This window comes from Globicephala melas, chromosome 19 (assembly GCF_963455315.2).
Source record: "Globicephala melas chromosome 19, mGloMel1.2, whole genome shotgun sequence".
In the NCBI taxonomy this organism is placed as follows: domain Eukaryota; kingdom Metazoa; phylum Chordata; class Mammalia; order Artiodactyla; family Delphinidae; genus Globicephala; species Globicephala melas.
This window is the reverse complement of record NC_083332.1, coordinates 7411226-7434095: the sequence shown is the minus strand read 5'-3', so window position 1 is coordinate 7434095 and position 22870 is coordinate 7411226. Positions and strand designations below refer to the sequence as shown.

The 22870-nt window shown below is 54.3% G+C and overlaps 2 protein-coding genes across 2 annotated transcripts in view; one reads left to right on the top strand and one right to left on the bottom strand.

Moving 5' to 3' along the window:
- Positions 1–22285, bottom strand: part of PLEKHA4 (pleckstrin homology domain containing A4) — a 39348-nt gene extending 17063 nt beyond the window's left edge. The window contains 23 exon segments of the mRNA XM_060289816.2: positions 551–700; positions 860–940; positions 1062–1109; positions 2088–2174; positions 2795–3074; positions 3434–3643; positions 4228–4337; positions 4488–4584; positions 4703–4775; positions 7873–7962; positions 15333–15458; positions 15743–15914; positions 16147–16245; positions 16331–16445; positions 16967–17079; positions 18221–18532; positions 19153–19274; positions 20015–20153; positions 20156–20181; positions 20376–20513; positions 21200–21326; positions 21748–21799; positions 22254–22285. Of these exon segments, the coding sequence (XP_060145799.1) occupies positions 551–700; positions 860–940; positions 1062–1109; positions 2088–2174; positions 2795–3074; positions 3434–3643; positions 4228–4337; positions 4488–4584; positions 4703–4775; positions 7873–7962; positions 15333–15458; positions 15743–15914; positions 16147–16245; positions 16331–16445; positions 16967–17079; positions 18221–18532; positions 19153–19274; positions 20015–20153; positions 20156–20181; positions 20376–20513; positions 21200–21326; positions 21748–21799; positions 22254–22285 (2799 nt within the window).
- PPP1R15A (protein phosphatase 1 regulatory subunit 15A) lies at positions 10390–13787 on the top strand. The gene is made up of 3 exons (XM_030873638.2): positions 10390–10660; positions 11560–12930; positions 13367–13787. The coding sequence occupies exons 2-3, from the start codon at positions 11569–11571 to the stop codon at positions 13637–13639; spliced, it is 1635 nt and encodes a 544-aa protein (XP_030729498.1). The 5' UTR covers positions 10390–10660; positions 11560–11568; the 3' UTR covers positions 13640–13787.
- Positions 22286–22870: the final 585 nt, after the last annotated feature.

Below are 22870 nucleotides of genomic sequence, written 5' to 3'. Positions count from 1 at the left end.
TCCCTGGTGGCACAGTGGTTAAGAATCCACCTGCCAATGGAGGGAACACGGGTTCGAGCCCTGGTTCGGGAAGATCCCACATGCCGTGGAGCAACTAAGCCCGTGTGCCACAACTACTGAGCCTGCGTGCCACGACTACTGAAGCCCGTGCGCCTACAGCCCGTGTTCTGCAACAAGAGAAGCCACCGCAACGAGAAGCCCGTGCACCACAACGAAGAGTAGCCCCCGCTCGCCGCAACTAGAGAAAGCCCTCACGCAACAATGAAGACCCAACGCAGCCAAAAATAAATAAATAAATAAGAACTTACTAGACTGGAAACTAAATCTATCACACACAAAAAAAAATCTCCCCCTTAAATGGCTAAATTAAATACTACTGTTTCTTGGCTGCTTGCCCCTCACCCTCTAGGAATGTCAAGATCATTGGCTTAAAATTGGGGGGATTCTCAAGAACCACCTTCCCAAGAGTCTTTGGGGGCAAGTTCCCTTTAGTAACAACCTGTAGAATCCTGGGGTCTCCTTGGAGGTATGCCCCTTCCCAGATGTTCACCTGGGTCAGGTGACAAAGAGCGGCCCTCACACTGACTAGTCGGTCCTGCAGGAGGCGCTGGCGCCCCCAAGCCCTCCCAGGAGCTGCAGCCTCCCTGGTTGTTTGGCCCAGCTGCTGTCGAGTCAATTCCAGGGCTGCTTCTAGCTGCTCCTGCACCGAAAGGGAAGATGGTTAGACTTCTGAAACCACCCCCAGCCTCAGGAAGAGAGAAAAGGTGTCTTCCTATATCCTTGGGTATGCTGGGGATCAGGATGGGCTAAGGGCACGTGGAGAGGCCAGATGCCCCTCCCCTGTCCCAGAGCCCTGTACCTTCTCCTCCTGCTTCTGATCTATCTCCTCCTGCAGCCTCCTCAGGAGCCGGTCCTGCCCACACAACTTGGTCAACAGAGTCTGGAGAAAGGAGGACAGGAGCTATTTATGGACCAGATCTGGCCCTTCCCCCTGCCCCACAATTTAAACATTCTCTCCCCAGCTCTGGGAACTCAGCAAGGGTTCGATCAGGAGAACTTACATCTGTCTCCAAGCTTTGGTGGAAGGTTGAGTCTAGAGGGGGACCCGGCTGAGGAGAAAGAGAAAGGTTGGAGGTCACGTGCCCAAACAGGTCCTTATTGTAGCTCAGCGCTGAGCTGAGCCCTGTTGCTACTAACAGACACCCCTGTCCTTATTAGCTTTGTTCCAAGCTTTAGCAAACCTCAGTAGACCAATTGCCAGACTTTGGGCTTTAGGAAGTGGTCTTTGCTACCAAATAGCTATAGCAAATAAATAATTAATGGAGAAAACTTAGAGAGTTCCTTTATGACTGAGAATAAAATAAGGATGCTCACTACCACTGTTACAGTTTAACACACTATTAGAGATGTTGACCAATGCTATAAGATAAGAAAAAGAATAAAAGTGTAAGGATAGGAAGGGGAATGATAAAACCATCATTATTTATAGATGATGTGCTCATCTACTCCCCCCAAAAAATAGCATAAAAAAATTATTAGAATAAATAAGAGAATTCAGCAAGGATGCCAGGTGTAAAATGAAGTTACAAACATTAATAGCATATCCCTACACCATCAATAACTAGAAAATATTTTTTAAAAAAGAAGAATATACCATTCAAATAACTATAAAAACTATCAGTAGGGAATTCCCTGGTGGTCCAGTGGTTAGGGCTCGGTGCTCTCACTGCCAGTGACCTGGGTTCAAATCCTAGTCAGGAGACTAAGATCCCTCAAGCCGCACAGCGTGGCCAAAAAAAACCAAAAAACTATCAGGAATTTAGGAATTACCTTAATTACCTTAACTAATAGCACAAAAATCTCCATGGAAAAACTCAAATGACAGACCTAGAAAATTATATGAATGGAGAGATATTCTATATATATATGCCACCCAGTTTTCAGCAGCCCTAGGAAACTAATATATATCCAGGCACCTTGAAATACCCAGTTTTCTCTAGGCACACTAGTCCAGGAGATGACATTCACCATAGCAAAGAAAGCAAGGGAGGGGGCTCTGGCAGATTCGAGGTGCCCAGGATACCTACCAATAAAACCATGGAAGTCCGGGTCCCGGGAGGCCTTGGAGGGAGCTGGAGATATGTGGAGGAACCAGAGGGGGCCTGGGAGGAATACTGATACAGAGATGTTTAGAGATTGTCATGTCTTACTAACAAATATTAGAATGGATGTGTCCCGAATTGCAGTGCCTTAGGAGACTCTTTGAGGTTCAGAACTGGGCCCCCAGAACTTCCTCAACGATCTGCTCTCCAGCTGTGTGCCATTGGGACACAGAGAATGCTAGTAAGTGGAAAGCCTGGCAAAAGAGTCCCACGGACCAATGGAAGTTGCAGTCTACGCTCACGCTCACATTCGTGGTTAGCTGTGGATTTTCGGGACTACAGTCCCATGATGCTCAGAGGAAATAGTAGGTGACCAACTTAGAAAGATAAACTGGAGACACAAGGCAGATGCAATCGACGCTACCTCTCACAGCATTGTCCTAGAGGAGAGTATTCTGGACTACAATCTCCATAATGCTTAAGGGGTAACGGCCAAAGACCAGCCTGAGGAGAGCCCTGAGAACTCATGGGAGTTAAAGTTCACTCTCCCTTTCACATCTGAACCCAGCTGTGATTATGCTGAACTACAATCCCCATGATACCCAGGGGCCAGTGGCCTAGAGACCAGCCTGGAAAGACAGCCCCATGGCCAAATGGGAGGTTTAGTCCCTCTCCCCATCACCTCTGCTCACCGGTGTTCTGGCCTCCTGACTCCAGTGCTGGGGACTCCTGGGGTCCCTTCCTCCCCCAGCCTCGGAGGACGGTCCTCGTCGGGGAGTGGGGGGCCTGGAGAGTGTCTGGCGCTGGGGGGCCCAATCCAGGGGAGGCCGGACATCGATGCGACTCAAGGGGGTATGGGGTCTGGCAGAAGGTGCTGTGTCTCCAGAGGAGGGAGGGGGTCTGCGTGCAGGAGCAGAACGGGGCCGGGGGAGGCTCAGAGGGGAGGGAGGGCGAGAGAAGGGTGTGAACAGGCTGTAGGGAAGAGAGAATAGGCGAACTGCGTCAACTAGAGCCCCCTCATCCCACGACCCATCAAGCCAGCCTCAAAGATCTGTCTCCCTTCAGGGTGTCTCACTGTCCCTCTGGAGTAGAACCCTCCTCTAGTAACCAGATCCTGAATAATTTCCCTCTTTATGGTATCCTCTCCTTAAGACTTCTCCCCAACAGGCACTGACCCCACAAGAACCCAGCAAGTCACACACATCAGTGAGAAAGCACTAAGTCACTCCCCTAATCAGTCCCAGCCACGCCCCTCGGCCACGCCCACAGCATTTCCTCTGAAGCTCAGCCCTATAGAAACTTCTCGTCCCAGACTCCCTCGTCCAACTCACTCTGGGCTCCTTGTCCTCCGAATTCGGGGTCCAGATTGGAGGTCAGCCATGGGGCTGGGGGTGAGCAGCCGGCCACGACCTCTGGAGAGACGAGCCACCTCCGGTGATTCTGAGCCGCGCCCCTCTTCCCCTCTGCTCACCTCTGGGGGACCACCGGGGCCGCCAGGGCCCTCCCCAGTCTGGGGACGTGCAGATGACCTGGGTTGCCCACTAACGAGTGGACACAGAAAAAGACATCACTCCTTTGAACTTTATAACAGCCCTAATTGCCATTTCACAGATAAGGACACAGGAACCTACAAAGAAAAAAGGGGAGGTAGTGTACTGTAAATTGTTTTCCCCATTTTGCAGATGGGGAAACTGAGGCCCGAGTTGGAAGTGACTTGTGCAGGGCCACAAGGTCCATCCAGGTCGCTGGGCCCAATGCCCTAGACTATGCGTCTCCAGCCTGAAAATTGGGGCAGGCAGACAGAGCCTGGAGCCTTCCTTTTTTTATTAATCTGACATGTTTTAGGTGGCAGCCTCAGGGGGTGGAGACTTCTGCGGGAGCCAGTTAGAGAGTGAGCAATATTGATGGACAAAACGGTGGGCGGAGCTTACAAGAGATAGACTCTTTGCTGATTGGAGATGAAGTCCCCAGGACGTGGGGCCTGAAGGGCGGAGTTTCCATAGCTAGAAGAATAGTGATTGGACATTGAAGAGGGCAGGGTCTTAAAGGGAGGGGTTAGCCGGATAATTTGCAGGACCCAGACTGGAGGTAGAGTGTCAGGGGCGTGGCCTCTACTTATACTCACCAATCGTCCCCCTCCGCGCGGGAGGCCCGCCCCAGTGCCCGTAGCCAGCCCCTCAGGTCTTCTAGTGTGTCAGCCGCCAGAACGTAGGTCCTCATGCCCGGGTGCTCCGCCTGCGGGAAGAGAGAGCTGGAGGACCCGGCCGCCGGGCCCTCTAAAAAGAAGGATGCCATGGAACCTGGTCTTTATCTCCAGTAATGGATGCTCCATGCCTGCCCCCATCGCCTAGTGCCTTAGTGCCCATGGGGCTTGGATGGACTCACGGTGAAGGTGAAGCGCCGCCCTCGGGGGGCTCCTGGACCATCTGGCCTGATACTGTAGCTGGGGAGCAGGACGCTTCCCAGGACGCTCTCCTCGCGGCTGTCTGCAAAAGACAGGCTGGGGTCAAGTGTCACACAGGGATCTAGAGGCCAAGAGGCTAGTGGAAAGGGAGGGTGGGAGGGGGGCCCGCCCACCCCATGCCAGCTGGGGCACTGACCCTTGTAATAGAAGAGGCAATGGCCAGAGAGGACGAACCAGCGGCGTTTCCAGAGCCGGAGCCCGGAGCTGTCCTGGAGAGACAGAGTGGGAGTAGAGGGGGGAGGGAAAAAAGGAGATGGAGACAGTGACACTTGGGGCCAAAGACCCAAACAAAGGAGAGGGGCAGAGACACATGTTTGGTGCAATAGATTCAGATGGAGAACTGGAAACCAGTGGGTTGCAGTTGAGAGGACATAGATTCTGGACACAGGTGGACCTGAGTTTGACTCTTACCTCCACCACTTTCAAACTGTGCCCTTAAGCAAGTCATTTCCCCACTAGAAACCTCATTTTTTCCTCATGTGTCAATTGGGGATTGAGAAGTTACAGGAAGATTGGGACAGATACTGTACCACACACGGGCAGCGGCTTTATATAGAAAGACTTGGCCCGATCACTATGGAGTGTGAGACACAGAGAGGCCAGGAAGGTGATGCTGAGCCATACCCTGAATCCTGCATCTCCCCATCTCCTCTTCCAGAACTGCTCCATCTCTAACCTTGTGCCCCTCTTCTCCCCTTCAATCCATTCCCACAGAAGCAGCATGATCTTTTAAAATTATAAATCAGACCATGTGAGTCCCCTGCTCAAAACAGAGCTTCCCGTCACACTTAGCATAAATCTCAAGTTCCTTACCCTAATTTGCTGGCTTACGGGGAATCTAAAACTTGGATGCACATAAGAATCACCAGGAGGGCTCATTAAAACCCAGATTCCTGGGTCCCATCCCCAGAGTTCTCCAGGCAGTAGATCTGAGGTGGGAGCTGACAATGTGCATTTCTAGAAATTTCCCGGGTGATGCTGGCGCTGCTGGTCTGGGACCACACTTAGAGAAGCTCGCCCCGTCGCCCTGCCGCCCCTCCTCTCTCTCACCTTGGCTTGCTCCAAACACCAAACTTTGGCCTGCTGCAGGGCCCTTTGCTTTCAGATTCCCTCTGCCCCCCAGATCTTAACACAATGGGCTCCTTCTTGACATATAATTCTCAGCTCAAATGTCATCTCCTCAGAGACGCCTTCCCCGACCAACAGTCAAAAGTAGCTCTCATCTCTCAGCCACTTTCCAGCACATTCTCCTGCGTTATTTCTTCACAGTGCGTCATTTCCCACCATCCAAAATCATTTAGTCCACTTGTTTTATACTAATTTATTATCCATCCCTGTCCCACCCCCATCTTGAATGCAGATAGATACTTATTTGTCTTATTTGCATGGTAGGTGACCCAGGGCTTGGCACATTGTAAATGTTCAAGAAGTGGTCGTTGGACTTCCCTGGTGGTGCAGTGGTTAAGAATCTGCCTGCCAATGCAGGGGACACCGGTTCGAGCCCTGGTCCGGGAAGATCCCACATGCCGCAGAGCAACTCAGCCCGCGCGCCACAACTACTGAGCCCGCGCGCCACAACTACTGAAGCCCGCGTGCCTAGAGCCCGTGCTCCGCAACAAGAGGAACCACCGCAGTGAGAAGCCCGCGCACCGCAACGAAGAGTAGCCCCCGTTCGCCGCAACTAGAGAAAGCCTGCGCGCAGCAACGAAGACCCAATGCAGCCAAAAATAAAATAAAGCATAAATAAATTTATGAAAAAAAAAGTGGTCATTGAATGAATGAATGAATGAAAGAAACGACAGAATAAGGGAGGAAACAGTGATCAAATATATATATATATTTGGAGAAGACTTGGAAGGAGAGAAACAGTGGACAGCCAGGGGCACAGCCTCTAACATCACTTGGAGTGTCCTTTCCCTTCTTCTGCTCACTCTACCTGCTTATGAAGCCAGCCTCGGATGTGCACGGGGAGGTTAGGGTCCCTTCTGAGCGCATTGCCCCTCTTCCCGAAGGCATGCACCTTGCTTACCGCCCGGGTGGACTTCTGAAGAGACAAGGAGGACAGAAGTGAACATGGCCTTGGGATGGACTTGGCGAGGCGGTGCAGTGGGACTCAGGCAACCCAAGGCCCTCCTCAGCTGCCTTTAGAAACTGGGTCAAGGAGAGAGCTGAGGGAGCTCCCTGGTGGCCTAGTGGTTAGGATTTGGCGCTTTCACTGCCGTGGTCCGGGTTCAATCCCTGGTCGGGGAACTGAGATTAAAAAGTAAATAAAGAGGGATCTGAGTTTGGGGATGAGAATTGCATGTGCATAGTGCAGAGTTGACAGACACTGTTCATGCGTGGCGGGAGGTGTCTGGAGGCAAGGAAGAGGCTACTGGCCACTGCGGAGGGAATTTGGGAATCGAGGGTCCACTGCCAAGGAGAGGATGCTCTTGGCCACCAGAGCCCGAGATGTAGTAGAGCCTTTGGGACCCAAGATGGCAATACTGCCTGGGAGGTCCCCATGGTCAGGAAGGTCCTCTGTGCTGAGTCCCTAGTGATGGGTCAGCTGGAATCAAAGGATACCTCAGTGCCAAGGAATGACATTCCTTAGCGATCATGTCCAGGGTGGCGGTGGGAGCTCCAAATCCCTTCATCCCAGTAGATGGGCCTCCCTCTCCTGTGCACACAGATATCCCAGGCACCCATGGCCAGATTCCCACAGGATGCCCCTCCTTGGTGACGACGCTGATCCAGGTCAGGTTCAAATCTACAGAATCTGAACTTGGGAAGCTAGAAATGAGTGAGGGGAATGTCTGGAGGACAAGAAAATGAATGTCATGACTGAACTTTGGGCTGGGGTGATGATTTGGGAGGCAAGAATCTCAGGCCACATGGGGCATATTTATTGTTGGAGTAGGGTCTTTCCTTTATCAGATTTCAGAACTGGGTAGATGGGATGGCTAGAGACAGGACACGGATTTCTCAGTCCTAATAAGAGTAGCCACTGAGTTCCTGGCTGGGGAGAGGGGAGGTCACGGCTGGGGAGTGGCCTTATCTTAGCAACCAGAGTTAAGCAGGGCTGTTACTCTGGCTTCGAATTAGGAAAATACAAGGGGTGGGGACAGCTGGGAGTGCCTCTGAATTCCTAGCTGTGGCGGGTGGGAAATTTGGGACCTTGCTAGGTTCGGCACACCCCGTTGCTAAAGATCCTTGCTTTTGACAATCAGAGTCCCTCGGGTGGCACCGAAACCAGGGTTCGGAAACAGGAGGATGGGGCAGCCCAGAGCACCCCCCTCCTCCCCAGCCCCACCAAGAAGCTCGAACCTTGGTGCTCAGGCTGCCAAGCGAGGAGATGGTAGAGGCGCTGCTGGCCAGGCTGAGGCTGCTCCGAGGTCTGCCTTCCTCCATCAAGGGCTTGGGGAGAGGGAAGAAAAGGGGCTGTGTGTGCCTCTCTGCAGATGACCCGGCTGGGGACACAGACAGGGTCAGGGGCTTGCAGGTCGGAGGAGGCTGAGGAGAAAGAGCCTGTTGTTTGGGGCCTGGGGGGACTGGGGGAGGCCCTGGCCCGGGACCGCATACCAAGAGTGATGCCAAGAGAGGTGGGCGGCACTGGCAGCTGCAGGGAGGGGGCAGCTGTCTGCAGCCAGAGACAGAGAATAGGAGCCCCTTTATTCTTGCCCCCCCCCTGCACGCTGGCCAGGAATTTGACCCTCTCTGTGCTCAAGACCCCCCATTCCCTGTCCCTTTCCAGCCGCCCCCCAGCTACCTGTCTCCTGCCCTCCCACGTGCACCCCCAGAACATCCCCACTGAGACCCGGGCACCAGGAATGTGCACCCAGGCAGCTCCTCCCGCCCAGCCAAGCCAGGGAACTTACCAGCTCTGGGGTCCCAAGGACAGAGAGCGCAAGAGGGCAGCGTGGAACCTGGGACACCCAGGCACAGTCCCCCTCCTCCTCTGCCCCTTAGGGGATGACTCTCATAGCCCTCAGTTCTCACCTGCTCATTCACACCCTTTTGTCTCTTTGTCTCTGATAGTGAGTCTTCCTCTCACGCTCTACCTTCCTCTTATACTGTCTCTCTCTCCAGTCTCACCTTCTGTCTCTCTCACTCTCTAATCTCTGTCTCTTCCAATCTCTCTCTTACTCATTCCCTCCTCGGCAGCATCCCCACCCCCATATCACTTTCTCTCCCAATCTTTCTGGTTCTGTCCAAATCTTTTTCTGGGACTCATGGAGTCTCTTCTTTAAGTCTCCATCCCGTTCTCTCTCTCTCTCTCTCTCTCTCTCTCTCTCTCTCTCTCTCTCTCGCTCTCTCTCTCGCTCTCTGTCTCTCGCTCTCTCGCTCTCGCTCTCTCCCTCTCTGTTCCCCCTTGTCTCTCTCTCTCCCGTACACTCAATCTCTTTCTCTTTCTCCGTGGCCCTCCACGTCTACTGTTTCCTCCTCGCTCAGATTTCCCTTCTGACTTTCTCTCTTCCCCGCTCTCCCAGTTTCTCTTTCCTCTCTGCGGGTCCTTCCCTCCGTCTGCCAGCCGCCCACGCGGCTGCCTCCCCTCCCAATCCCGGCTGACCCCGCCCCTCCTGGCCTCCCCACCACAGCCTGACCTCTGGCTCAGCTGACCCCATGCTGAGGGGCCACACACACACCCCTCCCCGATTCCTAGGGCCCTGTTGGGCTGGAGCCTGGGGAGCCAGGGTCCCATAGAGGCTGAAGCTGGGATTTCTAAACGTTTGGAGAGTAGGAGCTGGGCCTGGACTCCAGGGCCTCAGTGGGCTGGTGGTAGTCAGGGGCCTAAGTCATGGGCACCACGCCCCTCCCCCGAAAGGAGATGGCTAGGATCTTGGAAGGGGTGGGGGCTGAGACTCCAGGGTATCTGGGAAGGTGTGAGCTAGGAGTCAGGACTCCGGAGCTGTGAATAGAGCTGGGGGTCTGGAATTGTAGCTTTAAGTGGATGGACCTCCAGTGAGGAGGGAGTGGCCCCTGATCCCTGGGTGCTGGCGAGAGAATGGTCAAATGGCCAGTGTCAATCTCCACCTCAGATTCAGATGAAAATTCTCTTCTAGACTGAGGTTGACCCCCTCAGGAGGGAGACACGGGTTCTGGGTGTATTTTGAGGGAAAACATTACGGACCAGGTCAGGGCTGGGTGGTGCGGCGGGACTGGGATTGTGTCCCTGGGCCTGGAATTTGTGGCAGAAGACCCCACTCTCCCATGAGGTTCCGTTGGTGCTCCCCAGCCAGAATTTCAGTTTGTGTAAGCAGAGGTTTTGTACAAATTTGAAGCAGGTGAAACCTAAGAGTGGAACCTTGTGCCTGAGACAGGGAAGGGGTCCGAGTTTCTGGTTTCGTATCCCCTCACCACATATTTGTTGAGCACCTACTATGTGCCAGGCAGTGAGCAATGCAAGGTGCCCGCCTTCAGGGGGCTTACACATTCTGTCTTTTTTGCAATGAATCTAGACTCTGCTGTGACCACCTTGAGCAAGTGATTTCATTCCCAAGCCTCAGTTTCCCCATCTGTGAAATGGAAACAATAATACTCTCCCACACCGGGTAGGAAGCCGACCGGATGGGAAAGTGGGAGACTCTAGAGTGGGGCCTGCTGGTTAAATAAGGGGGGAGGCATCTGTCTGCAACAGGGGTTACGCGAGCTCCCTCACTGCTTAAGCAGTTCACGCGTTTGAGTGATAGCTCTCTTGCTTGGGGCGTGGCCACGCTTGGAAACGCCGCCGCCGCCGTGACGTCACAAAGCCCGGAATCTCCGCGAGAAGTCCAACCTTGTTTTCCGTTCAGATCCTCACGTTTACGTTTCGAAACCCCGCCTCCCCTCTTGGCGTTAGCACGTCCGGCAGCGTTGGCCTATAAAAGCCCTGCGGGTAGCGTCAGCGCAAACCCGCTTAGTTTCCCACTTGTTTGTCTTTTTGCGTCTCCCGGCACGATCCCGCGCCCGTTTGTCGCGACAGCACTTGCAGCAGCCGGTGACAACTTGAGTCCCTGAGCCCAACGCCGGAGGGCGAGATGAACGCGCTGGCCTCCCGAGCCGTCCGAACCTGTGATCGCTTGCGGCAGCCCCAGCCGGCGCTCCTGCCCCCAGGGTGACGCACGGTCCCGAGCCGGTGAGTTGGGGGGTCGGAACACCTAGGTCCCCAGGGGTTTGGGGGCTGGGGTCAGACTGCTGGTCAGTCATGAGGAGGGAGCTCGGACTTCAGGGTTCCGAAATAGGAGGGTTCGGGGCCCGGATTCCTGGGTCCTAAGGAGGGCCTGGGAACCTGAACTCTTGTGTATGGAGCGGTGGGACGGACCCTAGGGCTCAGACTTCGGAAGCAGAAGGAATTGGGAACTTGGAGTCCTGAGCCAGACGGAGGAGAGTTCTGGGAGCCAGGCTCTTGGGTCCCCAATGAAGGAACCATCTGGGGATCGGAATTTTTGAGTCTCCGAGGGAGGAGGGTGATGGGGGTCTGATTTGTCAATCCTCAGGAGGGGGCGAGAAGCAGGGACCAGGACTTTGTCCCCAAGAGAAGCAAGTAGAGGACCTGTGTTCTCTCTTCTTGGGACTAGGACTTAATGGGTGAGAGCAGATGGGGCTAGGGGCTTGTTGAGACCCAGACTCTTGGGTATTGAGAGAAGAGGTGGCGAAACAAGGGACAGAGATGGGAGTGGCTGGGATCAGAAAGGAATGTGGGGCAGGGACTCTCCTGTTGCTATTTGTGTTACTGTTTCCGTTGCTATGACTCAGGGTCATCCTCTGATACTATCCCCTAAATGGCTTCTAAACTTGATTCCTTTTTTTTTTTTTTTTTTTTTGCGGTACGCGGGCCTCTCACTGTTGTGGCTTCTCCCGTTGCGGAGCGCAGGCTCAGCGGCCATGGCTCACGGGCCCAGCCGCTCCGCGGCATGTGGGATCTTCCCGGACCGGGGCACGAACCCGTGTCCCCTGCATCGGCAGGAGGACTCTCAACCACTGCGCCACCAGGGAAGCCCCACTTGATTCCTTTTTTTTCTCCCTTTTTTCCAGTCCAGACAGATGGCCCCAGGCCAAGTGCCCCATCAGCCTGCCCCCTGGAGGGATACCCACCCCTTCTACCTCGTGTCCCCGCTGGTGGGCCTTCTCAGCTGGGCCTGGAGCCACCTGAGAGGCCCAAGATCTCCAGAGCCCTGGTTGGTGGAAGCAGTAACCGGAACAGATCAGGGAGAAGCTGTCCGGGAGGGAGAAGCTAAGGCTTCTCTGGCCACTCACCATGCCCCCAAGGGCAGGCACCCTCAAGAGGAGACTGGAGACAGTGGAGCAGCTGAGAAGGATGGAGAAGCATCCCGGGGGGCCTGCCCTGACCTGGAAACCAAGTGTTCTCTTCTTGAAGCCTGGGGACTTTCAGATAATGATGACGAAGAGTATGGCAGGGAAGAAGCAACCAGTATCCCTAGAGAGCAGGGAAGTGAATTTATGGATGGCCAGCCTGCTCCCCTGTGCCCCAGCCTTCTGGTAACATCCCTGCAAGACCTTCCTGGGGAGGAGGAATCTAAGGAAGAAGGGGTTACTGAAGATGAAGAAGTGATCACGTTCTCTTTTCCTCCATCACCCTGGGAATGTTGTCCAGGGGTGGAGGAAGAGGAGGATGATGAAGAAGCTGTAAATAAAGAAGCTCCTAGAACATCTGCCTCTCCCTTAGCTCTGGGATCCAAGCCCAGAGCTTGGGTGTGCTGCCCCGTGGATGGAGCCACAGAGGAAGAAAGAACAGAGAATAAAGCAGCCACGAAGACCTCCATTTGCCCCCCATCTGCAGGCTCCCACCTCAGGGCCTGGGAGTGTTGGTCAGGAGAGGAGCCTGAGGAGGAGAAGCCCATAAAAGCTGAGAAAGGAGAAGCTGACCCAGAGCCACACTCCCCAGTTCCAGCCCAGAGCCCCCTGCTCAGGACCTGGCAGCACCAATCCAGTGAGATCACAGAGGAAGAGGAGGAGGAGGACAGTGATTCAGGAGAAGCTGAGGCTTCCTCTTCCATCCCACACACAAGTGCCTTCCTGAGGGCCTGGGTGTACCGACCAGGAGAGGACACAGAGGAGGAAACTGAGTGTGAGGGTGAGAATGAGGATGAAGATGATGAATCAGAAGCAGCTGACTTGGAACCAAGTCCCTCCCTTCAGACCCAGAGTGCCCTCTTCAGGGACCGGATATATCAGCCTGGAGAGGAAACAGAGGGAGGGGAAGCTGCCACAGAGTGGGGAGAAGCTGAGCCCTGCCCCTTCCGAGTGGCCATCTATTTACCTGGAGAGAAGGCCCCACCTCCTTGGGCTCCTCCTCGGCTGCCCCTCCGTCTGCAAATGCGCCTCAAGTCTGCAGAAACCCCCACCAGGCATCGGGACCCTGAGCCTTCCCTGAAGACCAGAAAGGTGGGTGCTGAGGGCTCAGATTCTTGAGGTTAGCGAGGAGAGGGCTGGGAGCTGAAACTCCTGGGCCTGGGGGCCAAAGGGCTGGAGGCCCCGATTCCTGGGTCCCCCGTGTTGCAGAGGGTTGCATGTGAGCTCCGTTGGGACGGCTGTGTTCACTGTAATGCAATCCTTTGCAAGAGGCTGGGCCCTTGTGGGATGAAGGAGCAGCTGTGCTGATGTCAACCCCAGGGAACTACCTCCATCTTCAGTGAGTCAGATGGAGGATCCGCTGGTGGGTGAATGACTAGCCAGATAACAAGCGCTGTTGTGCAGCTAATTTTTGTTTGGTTCTCTCTCTCTGTCTCCCTGCCTCTCCCCACACCCCGCAACCTGTGGCCGTTTGTATATTGTGTCTGTATCTCTGTGTCTCCCCATGTCTGTGACGGTCCATCTCCAGGTGCGCTTCTCTGAGAAGGTCTCCGTCCATCTCCTGGCTGTCTGGGCGGGACCCGCCCAGGCCGCCCGCAGAGGCCCCTGGGAGCAGCTCGCCCGGGATCGCAGCCGCTTTGCCCGACGCATCGCCCAAGCCCAAGAGGAGCTGGGTCCCTACCTCACCCCTGCCGCCCGGGCCAGGGCCTGGGCACGCCTCGGGAACCCTCCCACTTCTCTGGCCACCATACCTGCCCCTACCCCGACCTTACCCATGTCCCCATGCAGACCACACCTTTGAGCCACATTCTGGCCTCTCCATCTCCTCCCTGTGTGTCTCCTTGCCTGGACCTCAGTGGGAGGCGTGGCTAAGATGAAGTAGTTTTCGTGTTATTAACTATTTATTTTTAAGTGTTGATTTATATAAGGAATAAAGCTTTTCATAGTGAGCAGCGTCTCCGTGTGTGTCTGAACTGACACCATCCACTACTCCTGGGTCCCCAAAACAGTTGCGAGAGAACAGCATAAAGGCGAGCCTCTCAATAGAGGATAAATTACATTTCCCATCATCCCTCTTCCCATTCCGAGGCTTCTTTTGAACTAAGGACTGGTGGCTTTTGTCGTTTTTCTTTGGCTTCCACCTATATTTGATTAAACCCCGGACAGTTATCTCCCCAAGGCAGCTGGGAACTGGACTCACCAAAAAAGGGTTAAGCTCCAGTTTTCTGTGTGTCCTTGGAATACAAAGACTCATCCTCCTACTGGCAGATGTGGTGAGTTCCTCAAGGCTTTCACATTTATGAGTGGGCCTGATTTCACATTTATAAATCATGTGTCCATAGACTCAGTTTCCTTATCTATAAAATGCGGCTAACAATTGCACATACCTTATGAGTTTGTAAGGCCCCAAAGGAAGTCATAATTAAAACAATGTTTGTCAAATAACGTAAGTGTTGGCTAGTATTTATTCTCACTCATGGATGTCTTCCAATTACCCATCCTACTTTACCTCACCAGCTTAGAACTCTTCACAGCAGTTCAAACAAAAGTGGCCGGGGGTGGGGGGTGGGGGGCTTCCCTGGTGACTCAGTGGTTAAGAATCCGCCTGCCAATGCAGGGCACACGGGTTCGGGTTCGAGCCCTGGTATGGGAAGATCCCACATGCCATGGAGCAACTAAGCCCGTGCACCACAACTACTGAGCCTGCGTTCTAGAGCCTACATGCCACAACTACTGAGCCTGCGTGCCACAACTACTGAGCCTGCGTGCCGCAACTACTGAAGCCCATGTGGCCAGAGCCCATGCTCCGCAACAAGAGAAGCCACCGGGATGAGAAGCCCACGCACCACAACGAAGAGTAGCCCCTGCTTGCCACAACTAGAGAAAGCCGGCGCACAGCAATGAAGACCCAACACAGCCAAAAATAAAAAATAAAATTAATAAATAAATAAAATTAATTAGTTAATTAAAAAAAAAAAAGAATGGTCCAAACATCCTGCACCCTATCGAGCCTCACACCTTGTCCCTCCCCATTGGTTCCCCAGGCTCCTGCTACACTATCCTTTCATTCCCAAACCGACCAAGCCCCCTTCTACCTTAAGACCTCTGTATGAGCTGTGGCTACTGTCTGTTCCCGTCCCTGACCCCTCTGGCTCAGCTAGTTCCTTGTGATTCTTCAGATGTAGATGAAATTTTTTTTTTTTAAGAGATATCTTGCTCTGACCCAGCCAACTTGTGTGCCTTCCTCATTCATAGCAGACGAGCATTTTGATTTTTTTTGTTGTTTAAGACCCATCCCCCATGATCGGACTGTGATTTCCGGAGAGCAAGTGCTGCCGAACAGCCCACTGCCTAGAGCACAGGACGGGGCACTCAGGCGGCGTCTAATAAGTGTTGGTTATTCGTAAACTGGTACAAAAGAAGGCACGCTGGGGCCCTTTCTCCAAATGAGCAGGCACACAAGCTGATGAAGAGTATTTCATTGAACTACTCACATGCCAGCTTCCCATCGAAACTGGACAAGCAGATGGCGAAGGCTTGGAGCGGACACAGTGGGAAGCGGAAGTCCATGGTGAACGTGTCTGGGGCTACGCGACCGAACTGGAGCACCAGGTAGTCCGCTGAGAAGGAAGTCAGGAACTAAGGGGAGCGGGTGTCATTTCCCTGCCGCGGGCCTCTGAGCCGCGAGAACTACGACTCCCGAGAGGCTGTGCGGCGCCCTCACTATGCGCGGAATCCTCCGGAAGTGCAGTTTATATGGCAGAGGGCCTTGTAAACTACACTTCCCAATAGGCTTTGCAATAGCGCGGAGTCGGCCCTGCCTAGAAAAACGCTCAAGTGCTAATGGGAGAAGTAGTTCTTGTCCTGCTCCCTTGCCCAGGTAAACCAGTTCCTAGGAACTCACGGTCATCCGGATGCACGATCTGGAAGTTCTTGATCGAGGTCCTAGTGACGCGACCGTGGAAATTGAGCACGTAGGCGCCGCTCTCGTCGCTCCACGATGGGGTTTTATTTTGCAGCAGGACCAGCCCCTGGTTGGCCCCCCGTTGGAGGCGACTCAATAGCGACTCCTGTTCCTAGAGGGTAAAGTGGGGACGTGGTTAACCAACTACCAACAAGCTTTTTTCCTCCAGACGCAGAATTTTGAGTCCCTAGGCTCTCCTTCCTGAGAAACAAGTCTGACACAGTCCTCCCGGCTTCATATATGACCTTATGCAGTCCATCGGCTCCCTCTCCCCTTAGGACCTATGGCCGGTCCCCCAGCCCTTCCTCCCCATTGACCCAAAGACTCAACCTTGGCGGACTCACATTTTGTGGCTGGACACTGATTCTCTGGTTCTGGGCGTCGATTCCTGGAATGATCACAGTCATTTTCCGGGGCCCTCGGAATCCCAAGATGTTGGTCTCCTGAGGGTAGTATGCTCCATTTGGCCTTCTTCTTTCTCCCTCCCCACCGTCCTGCTCCACTCTCTCTCGTCTCCCAGACACTCACATAACACACAGCCCCCAGCTCCTCCCTGATCCGAGCAGTCTCTGGGACAAAATTCTTCCTTTCTGGATTCACCCCATTGTCGAAGATGGTGAATTTGGTGCCCAAGACATTAGATCTGCTCCAGGAGGGAAGTGGTCAGATAAACATAATAATTATTCCTATTTTACATTAACTGCTTTCCCATGTCATCTCATGAACTCTTCCAATCAATCCTCTACAAAATATTCATGTCCCATGTTCCATGTATCTAGTCCCAGCCCCCTCTCTTTCTTTGGTGAGCCATGATTTTAGCCTCCTGCCTTGGCCCTTTAGGAACGCCCTTCCAAGACAAAAGAACTCACATATCCCAGCCCTCTTCTCCCACAGGAACTTAGGAATGCCAGCCCCGTGTCTCTCAAGAAGTCAAATGTCTTAAATGCCAGCCTCTGCTCCAAAGCCTTCAGTTCTATTCCCAACCACCCTGGGGTTGCAACTTGAAGAACTACAAAACCCATCAGTCCCCAAGAGAAAAAATTGTAGGGCAGGTGGAACTTGTACTCTACAGCCCGCTGGGAAATGTAGTTCAATTGTCCCCTTCCCCCCCCAACCCCCGGCCCTCTGCCACCTGTTTATCACACACATCAGGACTCTGCCCACCTGACTTTGCCCACAAAATTTTCCCCATCCCGAGATAGGTCTGTGGGGTCCAGGGAGACGAGGTAATTAGAGGTTTTGCTCCTTTTTCTCTTGCGCCCAGCCAGAAGGAAGTGCTGTGGATGTGAGAAACAGTCCATTAGAATCGATTTCTGGTATTTGGCTAGGGCGAGGGGTCCAAAGACAAGGAAACACCAGGTCCCCAAGACAGAGGAAAGGGTAATGGAGCAATAAGCGTCCCAAGGCTTGCTGGGAGATGCGGTTCTCACTGAAGGAAGTCATCAGCTGGGTCCTGAATGGGGAGCTTCATTTCACATCTTTTTTTTTTTTTTTTTTTTTTTTTGCGGTACGCGGGCCTCTCACTGTTGTGGCCTCTCCCGTTGCGGAGCACAGGCTCCGGACGCGCAGGCTCAGCGGCCATGGCTCACGGGCCCAGCCGCTCCGCGGCACGCGGGATCTTCCCGGACCGGGGCACGAACCCGTGTCCCCTGCATCGGCAGGCGGACTCTCAACCACTGCGCCACCAGGGAAGCCCCATTTCACATCTTAATATCTGCCTCTTATTCCTTCGGCCATTGGGTTCAGGGTTGGGGCTGAGCCCAGGGAGGGGCGAGCCTGACTGGCAGGCAGGGCCTGGCTTTGGAGAATAGGGAAGAGCCTCACTTGGAACATCGCAGCAGGACTTCAGTACGTGTTTCATCGGGGAAAAACCAGGTCTGGCACTGAGTAGGGGAAAAGCCTCTTTCTGGGAGAGAATGAGTAATTGAGGAGAAGCGGCCACACTTGAGACAGGAATGGCCAGACTGAGAGGGGAGTCGCTTGGCTTTGGGTGGAAAATCCACGAAGCAAGGGGCTTGGCTCCTGAGAGGCGGGGCCTGTCCCAGGATTGGGTGGGGCCTGATAACACAGAAGGCTCACTGAGGGACCAGACTTGGATCGAAAAAGATGAGGCCAGTACCTCACGAGGGTCTGTAAGGGGTGGGGCTTGGGACCTTCCGACAGGGCGCGGCCTAGCCTTGAGAAAGGCGGGCCCAACTCGAGAGTGGACAGGGCTGGATTATGGGATGGGGAGGGCCTATCGGGCTCTGAGAGGAAAGAATCCTAGTGCTGTGAAAGGCAGGACTTAGCGCTGGAGCTGACTAGTCCTAGTTCAATGACGAGCAAGGCCTGGATTCGCCTAAGTCTTAACCTCGCTCAGAAAGGGGCGGGACTTGCCCTTGGGAGGTGGGACTTGCTTCCGAGGCTACCAGACCGCACCTTTCGGCCGTCGGCCGCCTCCAGGTAGAGATAGTAGAAAGGGAACATGCCCTTGTCTACCCCGCGCTTGTCGCGGCTGATGTGACACTGCACCGTGCGACCGCGCAGCGCTGGCCGCAGCACATACGCTTCCATGTCCTCGCCCAGCCGAGGGCCTGGGGCGCGGGGAGGCCAGCGGAGCGAGCTCCCCACATCGCTGTTGCCCGCGCCGCCCGCGCCTTCCGGGGCCTCGGACACCTCTTCGTCGGTCGCCCATGGGAAGTTCCTCACTGTAGACTCCGACTCCTCTTTCTTCTCTTGCAGGTCTTCGCCCTAGCCCACGTGCCAAATTCAAGTTGAGGGACAGCCGAGACCCGTCCTCCCCCCCCAACGCCTTGCCAACTAGCGATTGGCCATTCCAACTCAGGGTTACGCCCTCTTTCGACCGAGTTTTCTGTCTATTGGTCAAGCATCTAAGCCACTTTCTGATTGGCCAGTACATTCAAGGGGCCCACCCCACCAAGCCCTCTTCAAGTGTTGATTGGCCAGCACCATTAGCCTCCCTCTGCAGCCACACCCATTCCACCTACCGATTGGAGAATGCCTTTGAAAGCATTGCCCATTCCTCTAATACCAATGTTCATTGGGTCTACTCAACTGAAACTATCTCACTTTCATCAGTAGCACAGTGAGGGCCAGTTGGCCCTTTCTCACCCTTTCCAAAGCTCGCTGCCTTTCGAGGGGCTGGGTTTTAATGTATATACTCACATCAATTCAAATCCTCTAGATTGACTCAATAAATGGTGCGCCTCTGCTAGCCCAAACATAACAGGTTCCACTCACCAGTAAAAAGGGCCCTTGACTGGGCTGCAGAATTTTAGAGTCCCGTCCCCACTAGAGTCCGAAACTAGCCCTCCTCCTCCTATGTCCTTATTGCCTGTGCCACCTCCCACCTTGTTGGAGGCTAAGTCTCCATGGCCCCCGTCACCAACCATTCCAGGGTTTGGTCTCGGACTGGGCACCTCGTGTTCATCTCCAACATCCTGGGATTCGCTCTCGTCCTCAGCACTGCCCCCTAAAGGGTGGAAGAAGCCCGAAGAAGACTGAGCTCAGGACACCTGGGTCCCAGGAGCTCGGGACAAGGTCATCAGTGCTAGCTGGAGAAGGCCAGAACCCCTGGGTTTCCGAACCCTACTGTCTTTGACTGCTCTCTGGATCTAAGGACAGGGAGTAGTTAGAGTCCTCTCTTTCCCATGTCCCACAGAGAGCATCCGGGAGGAGGGAGCGAAGTTTGGAGTGGTAACCCAGAGTCCTGTTATTGAAATCGTTGATCATGTCATGAGAATAAAAGGAAATGTCACCACAGTGGAATATTAAGAAATAAAAAGGAATGAAATACTGATAATGCTACAACATAGGTGAACATTGAAAGCATGCTAAGCAAAAGAAGTCAATCACAAACGATTATATACTGTATTATTCTACATATGAATATAGAAGTATCCAAAATAGGCAAATCTAAAGAGACAGAAATTAGATTAGTGGTTACTTAGGTCTGGGAGAAATTGTGGGGGGGGGGGGTTGACTGATAAAAGGTATAGGGCTTTCTTTTGTGGGTGATGATAATGTTCTAGAATTCATTGTGGTAATTGTTGCACATCTTGGTAAATATACTGAAAACCATGGAATTGTAAACTTTAAATGAGTGAATTGTATAGTATGTGAAATATATCTCGACAAAGCTGTTACCAAAAAGGGGGAGGATTTGCCACATGGACCAGGGGACCAGATTTCACCCAATGTCCCAGAAATTACCAGGTCGTTGGCGGGCTGGCCAACCCCTGCGCCGAGTCCCCGGAGGCTCTTCATAAGGAGGTGGTGAGGCAGGAATATCCTCCACGGAGACTTCCTCCAACTCGAGATCGGAACTGCCTGGTAATCAGGATGGGGGGGGCGGGTCTGGAGACTGGGATTTCTGAATACTGGGGGAGGAGAGGGCTGGAGATTCAGATTCTTGCGTGTTGGAGAAGGAGAAGGTTCAGGACCTGGACTCCTTGGTGTGAAGGAAACGGGGCCCCTGGGGGTCCTTTGGAGAGCAAGGACTGAGGTTCCAGACTCCTGGGTTCTAGTGGGAGTGGAGTTCCAGTGTATAGGCGGCCCAGGGATTTGAGATTACCTGTTTCTGTCGGCGATACCAGGGGTCCACGGTCGCCACTGCCATCTCCACCGCAGCTCACGGTGCTCAGGACACTGCGGGCACCAGGGCGCAGATGTGTCTCTGGCACGTTCTCCTGAAGGAAAGGGTTCCCGGGGCCTGGGAGAAGGTACGGCGAGGCCCATTAACACGATGTACAAATTCCGGTCATCTGAGAAGATCCGCCTCCTCACTGGTCTCCGAGATATCTTCCCTGATTAACTGACTACCCAAACCCCCAAGACCCACTCAGGACCCTAACTCCATCCCAAGACTCAAACAAGCACAGCCCTACCGCTAAATTGTCTCGATTCCGCGTGTAAACAATCTCACGCGGGCTCTCCAGTACCTCGGCTCTAAATAACCCAGTCCCAGCCCTCGGGCTTCGCCTACTTCAGCAGTGAGGTTTCTTCTGCCTAACTGCAACCCGGAGCTTTTCCAGGCCCCGCCCCAGCACTTTCTGGGCGGTCCCCAGCTGCCCCAGGCTCCGCCCCGGAGCTCTAACAAGCCCAATCACAGGACTCTTTCGGGCCCCACCTCTAGTTGCACCACACCCCGCCCCCGCGCTCTCCCTGACCCCGCCCCCGAACTCTCACAGGTCCTTCCCCTGGGCCCTCACAGGCCCTGCACTCAGGCTCTCCTGGGCTCCACCCAAGGGTTCTGTCAGGCCCCGCTCTCGTGCTCTACAAGTCCCCGCACCAGGGCTCCGCCAGGCCCTTCCCGTCTAAGCCCTTTAGGCTCCGCACTCCCACAGACCCCTCCCTCCAGGGCTGTGCTCCTGCCCGACCCTGGGAACCTTTCCTCACCGCTGTCACCCGAGAAGCGCTCCTCCCGCTGCCGCGGTCGCCGGGGCCGCAGGGAAGCGTCAGGATTGGCCTGAACCATGAGGGGCTCTTGGCGCTTCCGTCGCTGCTTCATCTCAAACAACCGCCGCTGCGCGAGCGGGAAAAGGGTGTATGGGCGGGAATGGGAGGGTTGGAACCGGACCAGAAGACATGGGTGAAAGGGCCTGGGGCAAGGGGCGTCCTGCGTCGGTGGGAGAGTTCCAGGCCTTCAGTCCCTCAGCAACTCCTTCCTTAGATCCAGGAGTCCTGGCTCCCAGGCCCCTCCTCCCCCAGGACCTAGGAGTCCTGCTCTCCAGAACCCTTGTTCCTTAGAAATTTTGGAGTCTCATCACCAAGGTTTGCTACTTGAGATCCCAAATTCCTATTTTCTCATTTCCCAATTGCAAAACTTGAGGCTCCGAGAGAACCAACGAGGACCAGGAGTCCCAGAGCAAGTCCTGGGGGTGGGGCCCCTGGGGAGGTATGGAAGATGGAAGAGTCGGGGGTGGCAGGATTCCCGAGCACAGTACCTGCTGTTCCAGCTTCTGCAGCCTCATGGCGGCAAGCTCATCCCCCAGGGCCCTGAGAGAGGTGCAGGTTCACAGTGACAGCAAGCAGGGCACCCTGGTTGCCCAAGAGCCCCTCCCCTTCTTCCCCCTGACCAACTTAGGGTTCTGAACATTTGTGAGGACACAGAAGAGGCAGAACCTGAGCCTGCTCCACCAGTTCTGAAGCTCTTTCTCACAGCACTGGCCTGTCTAGAATCCAGGAGTCAGAGATCCCAGGCCCCTCCTGTCCCAGGACTCAAACCCCCCATCCCTTCCTCTTTCAGACCCAGGAGTCCTCATTTATAGCTCCCTCCCTTTAGGTAGGACCCAGAAATCCAAGCCCCCAGGCCCTTCCTGCAAGGCCAATGGTGCTGAACCTGCAAACATCATTATGAGACCAGAGCTGAGTAGGTGTGGGCATAATCAGACTTTGAGCTCCCCCTTGCACCCCCATCTCCACCCCTGCCCATCTCATTTCCCCCACTCACTCTTTCTTCCATGTGTCATTCTCCTGAGACATCCTGGAGAAGCAAAATGAGGAGTCAGGACCCAGACCCAACATCCCAATGGACTCTTCCCTTCAACACCTGATCTTAAGCTTTAAATTTTCCCCTGGCCCAGGCAGCCCGAATTCCAGCACCAACACTTGCTAGGGACCCAGCAGCCTGTTTCCAGCTTTCGTCACTATCAGGAGCCCAGGAGTCCAGCTCTCTCTTCCCCAAATACCTACCTCTCTCCTTCACCCAGACATGAGAACTCAGGACTCTGGACCCCAAACACCCCATCCCCAGTGATTCTAGACCCCCAGCACCCACCTCCCTAGGATCCTGGAGACTCCCTTTCCTCCTCTCGTGCCTGGAGAGGCTTTTCACATTCCCACCTCAGTTCTTTGCCTCTCTGGCCAGTTTCTAAACGTACCTGACCCTATCTTTGGGAACCAGTGACATAATCTCTGGGTCTCTGGGAAGTAAGCAGGGGGGAAAGAGAGGGCTTAGAGGGAGGGGGGATTCCCACTGGGACCTGCCCTAATCCCCTCCCTCCTGGCTCCCCACGTTCCACTTCCAACAAAGCAATGACCCCTGGCCTCTGCTGTAGCCAGGCAACC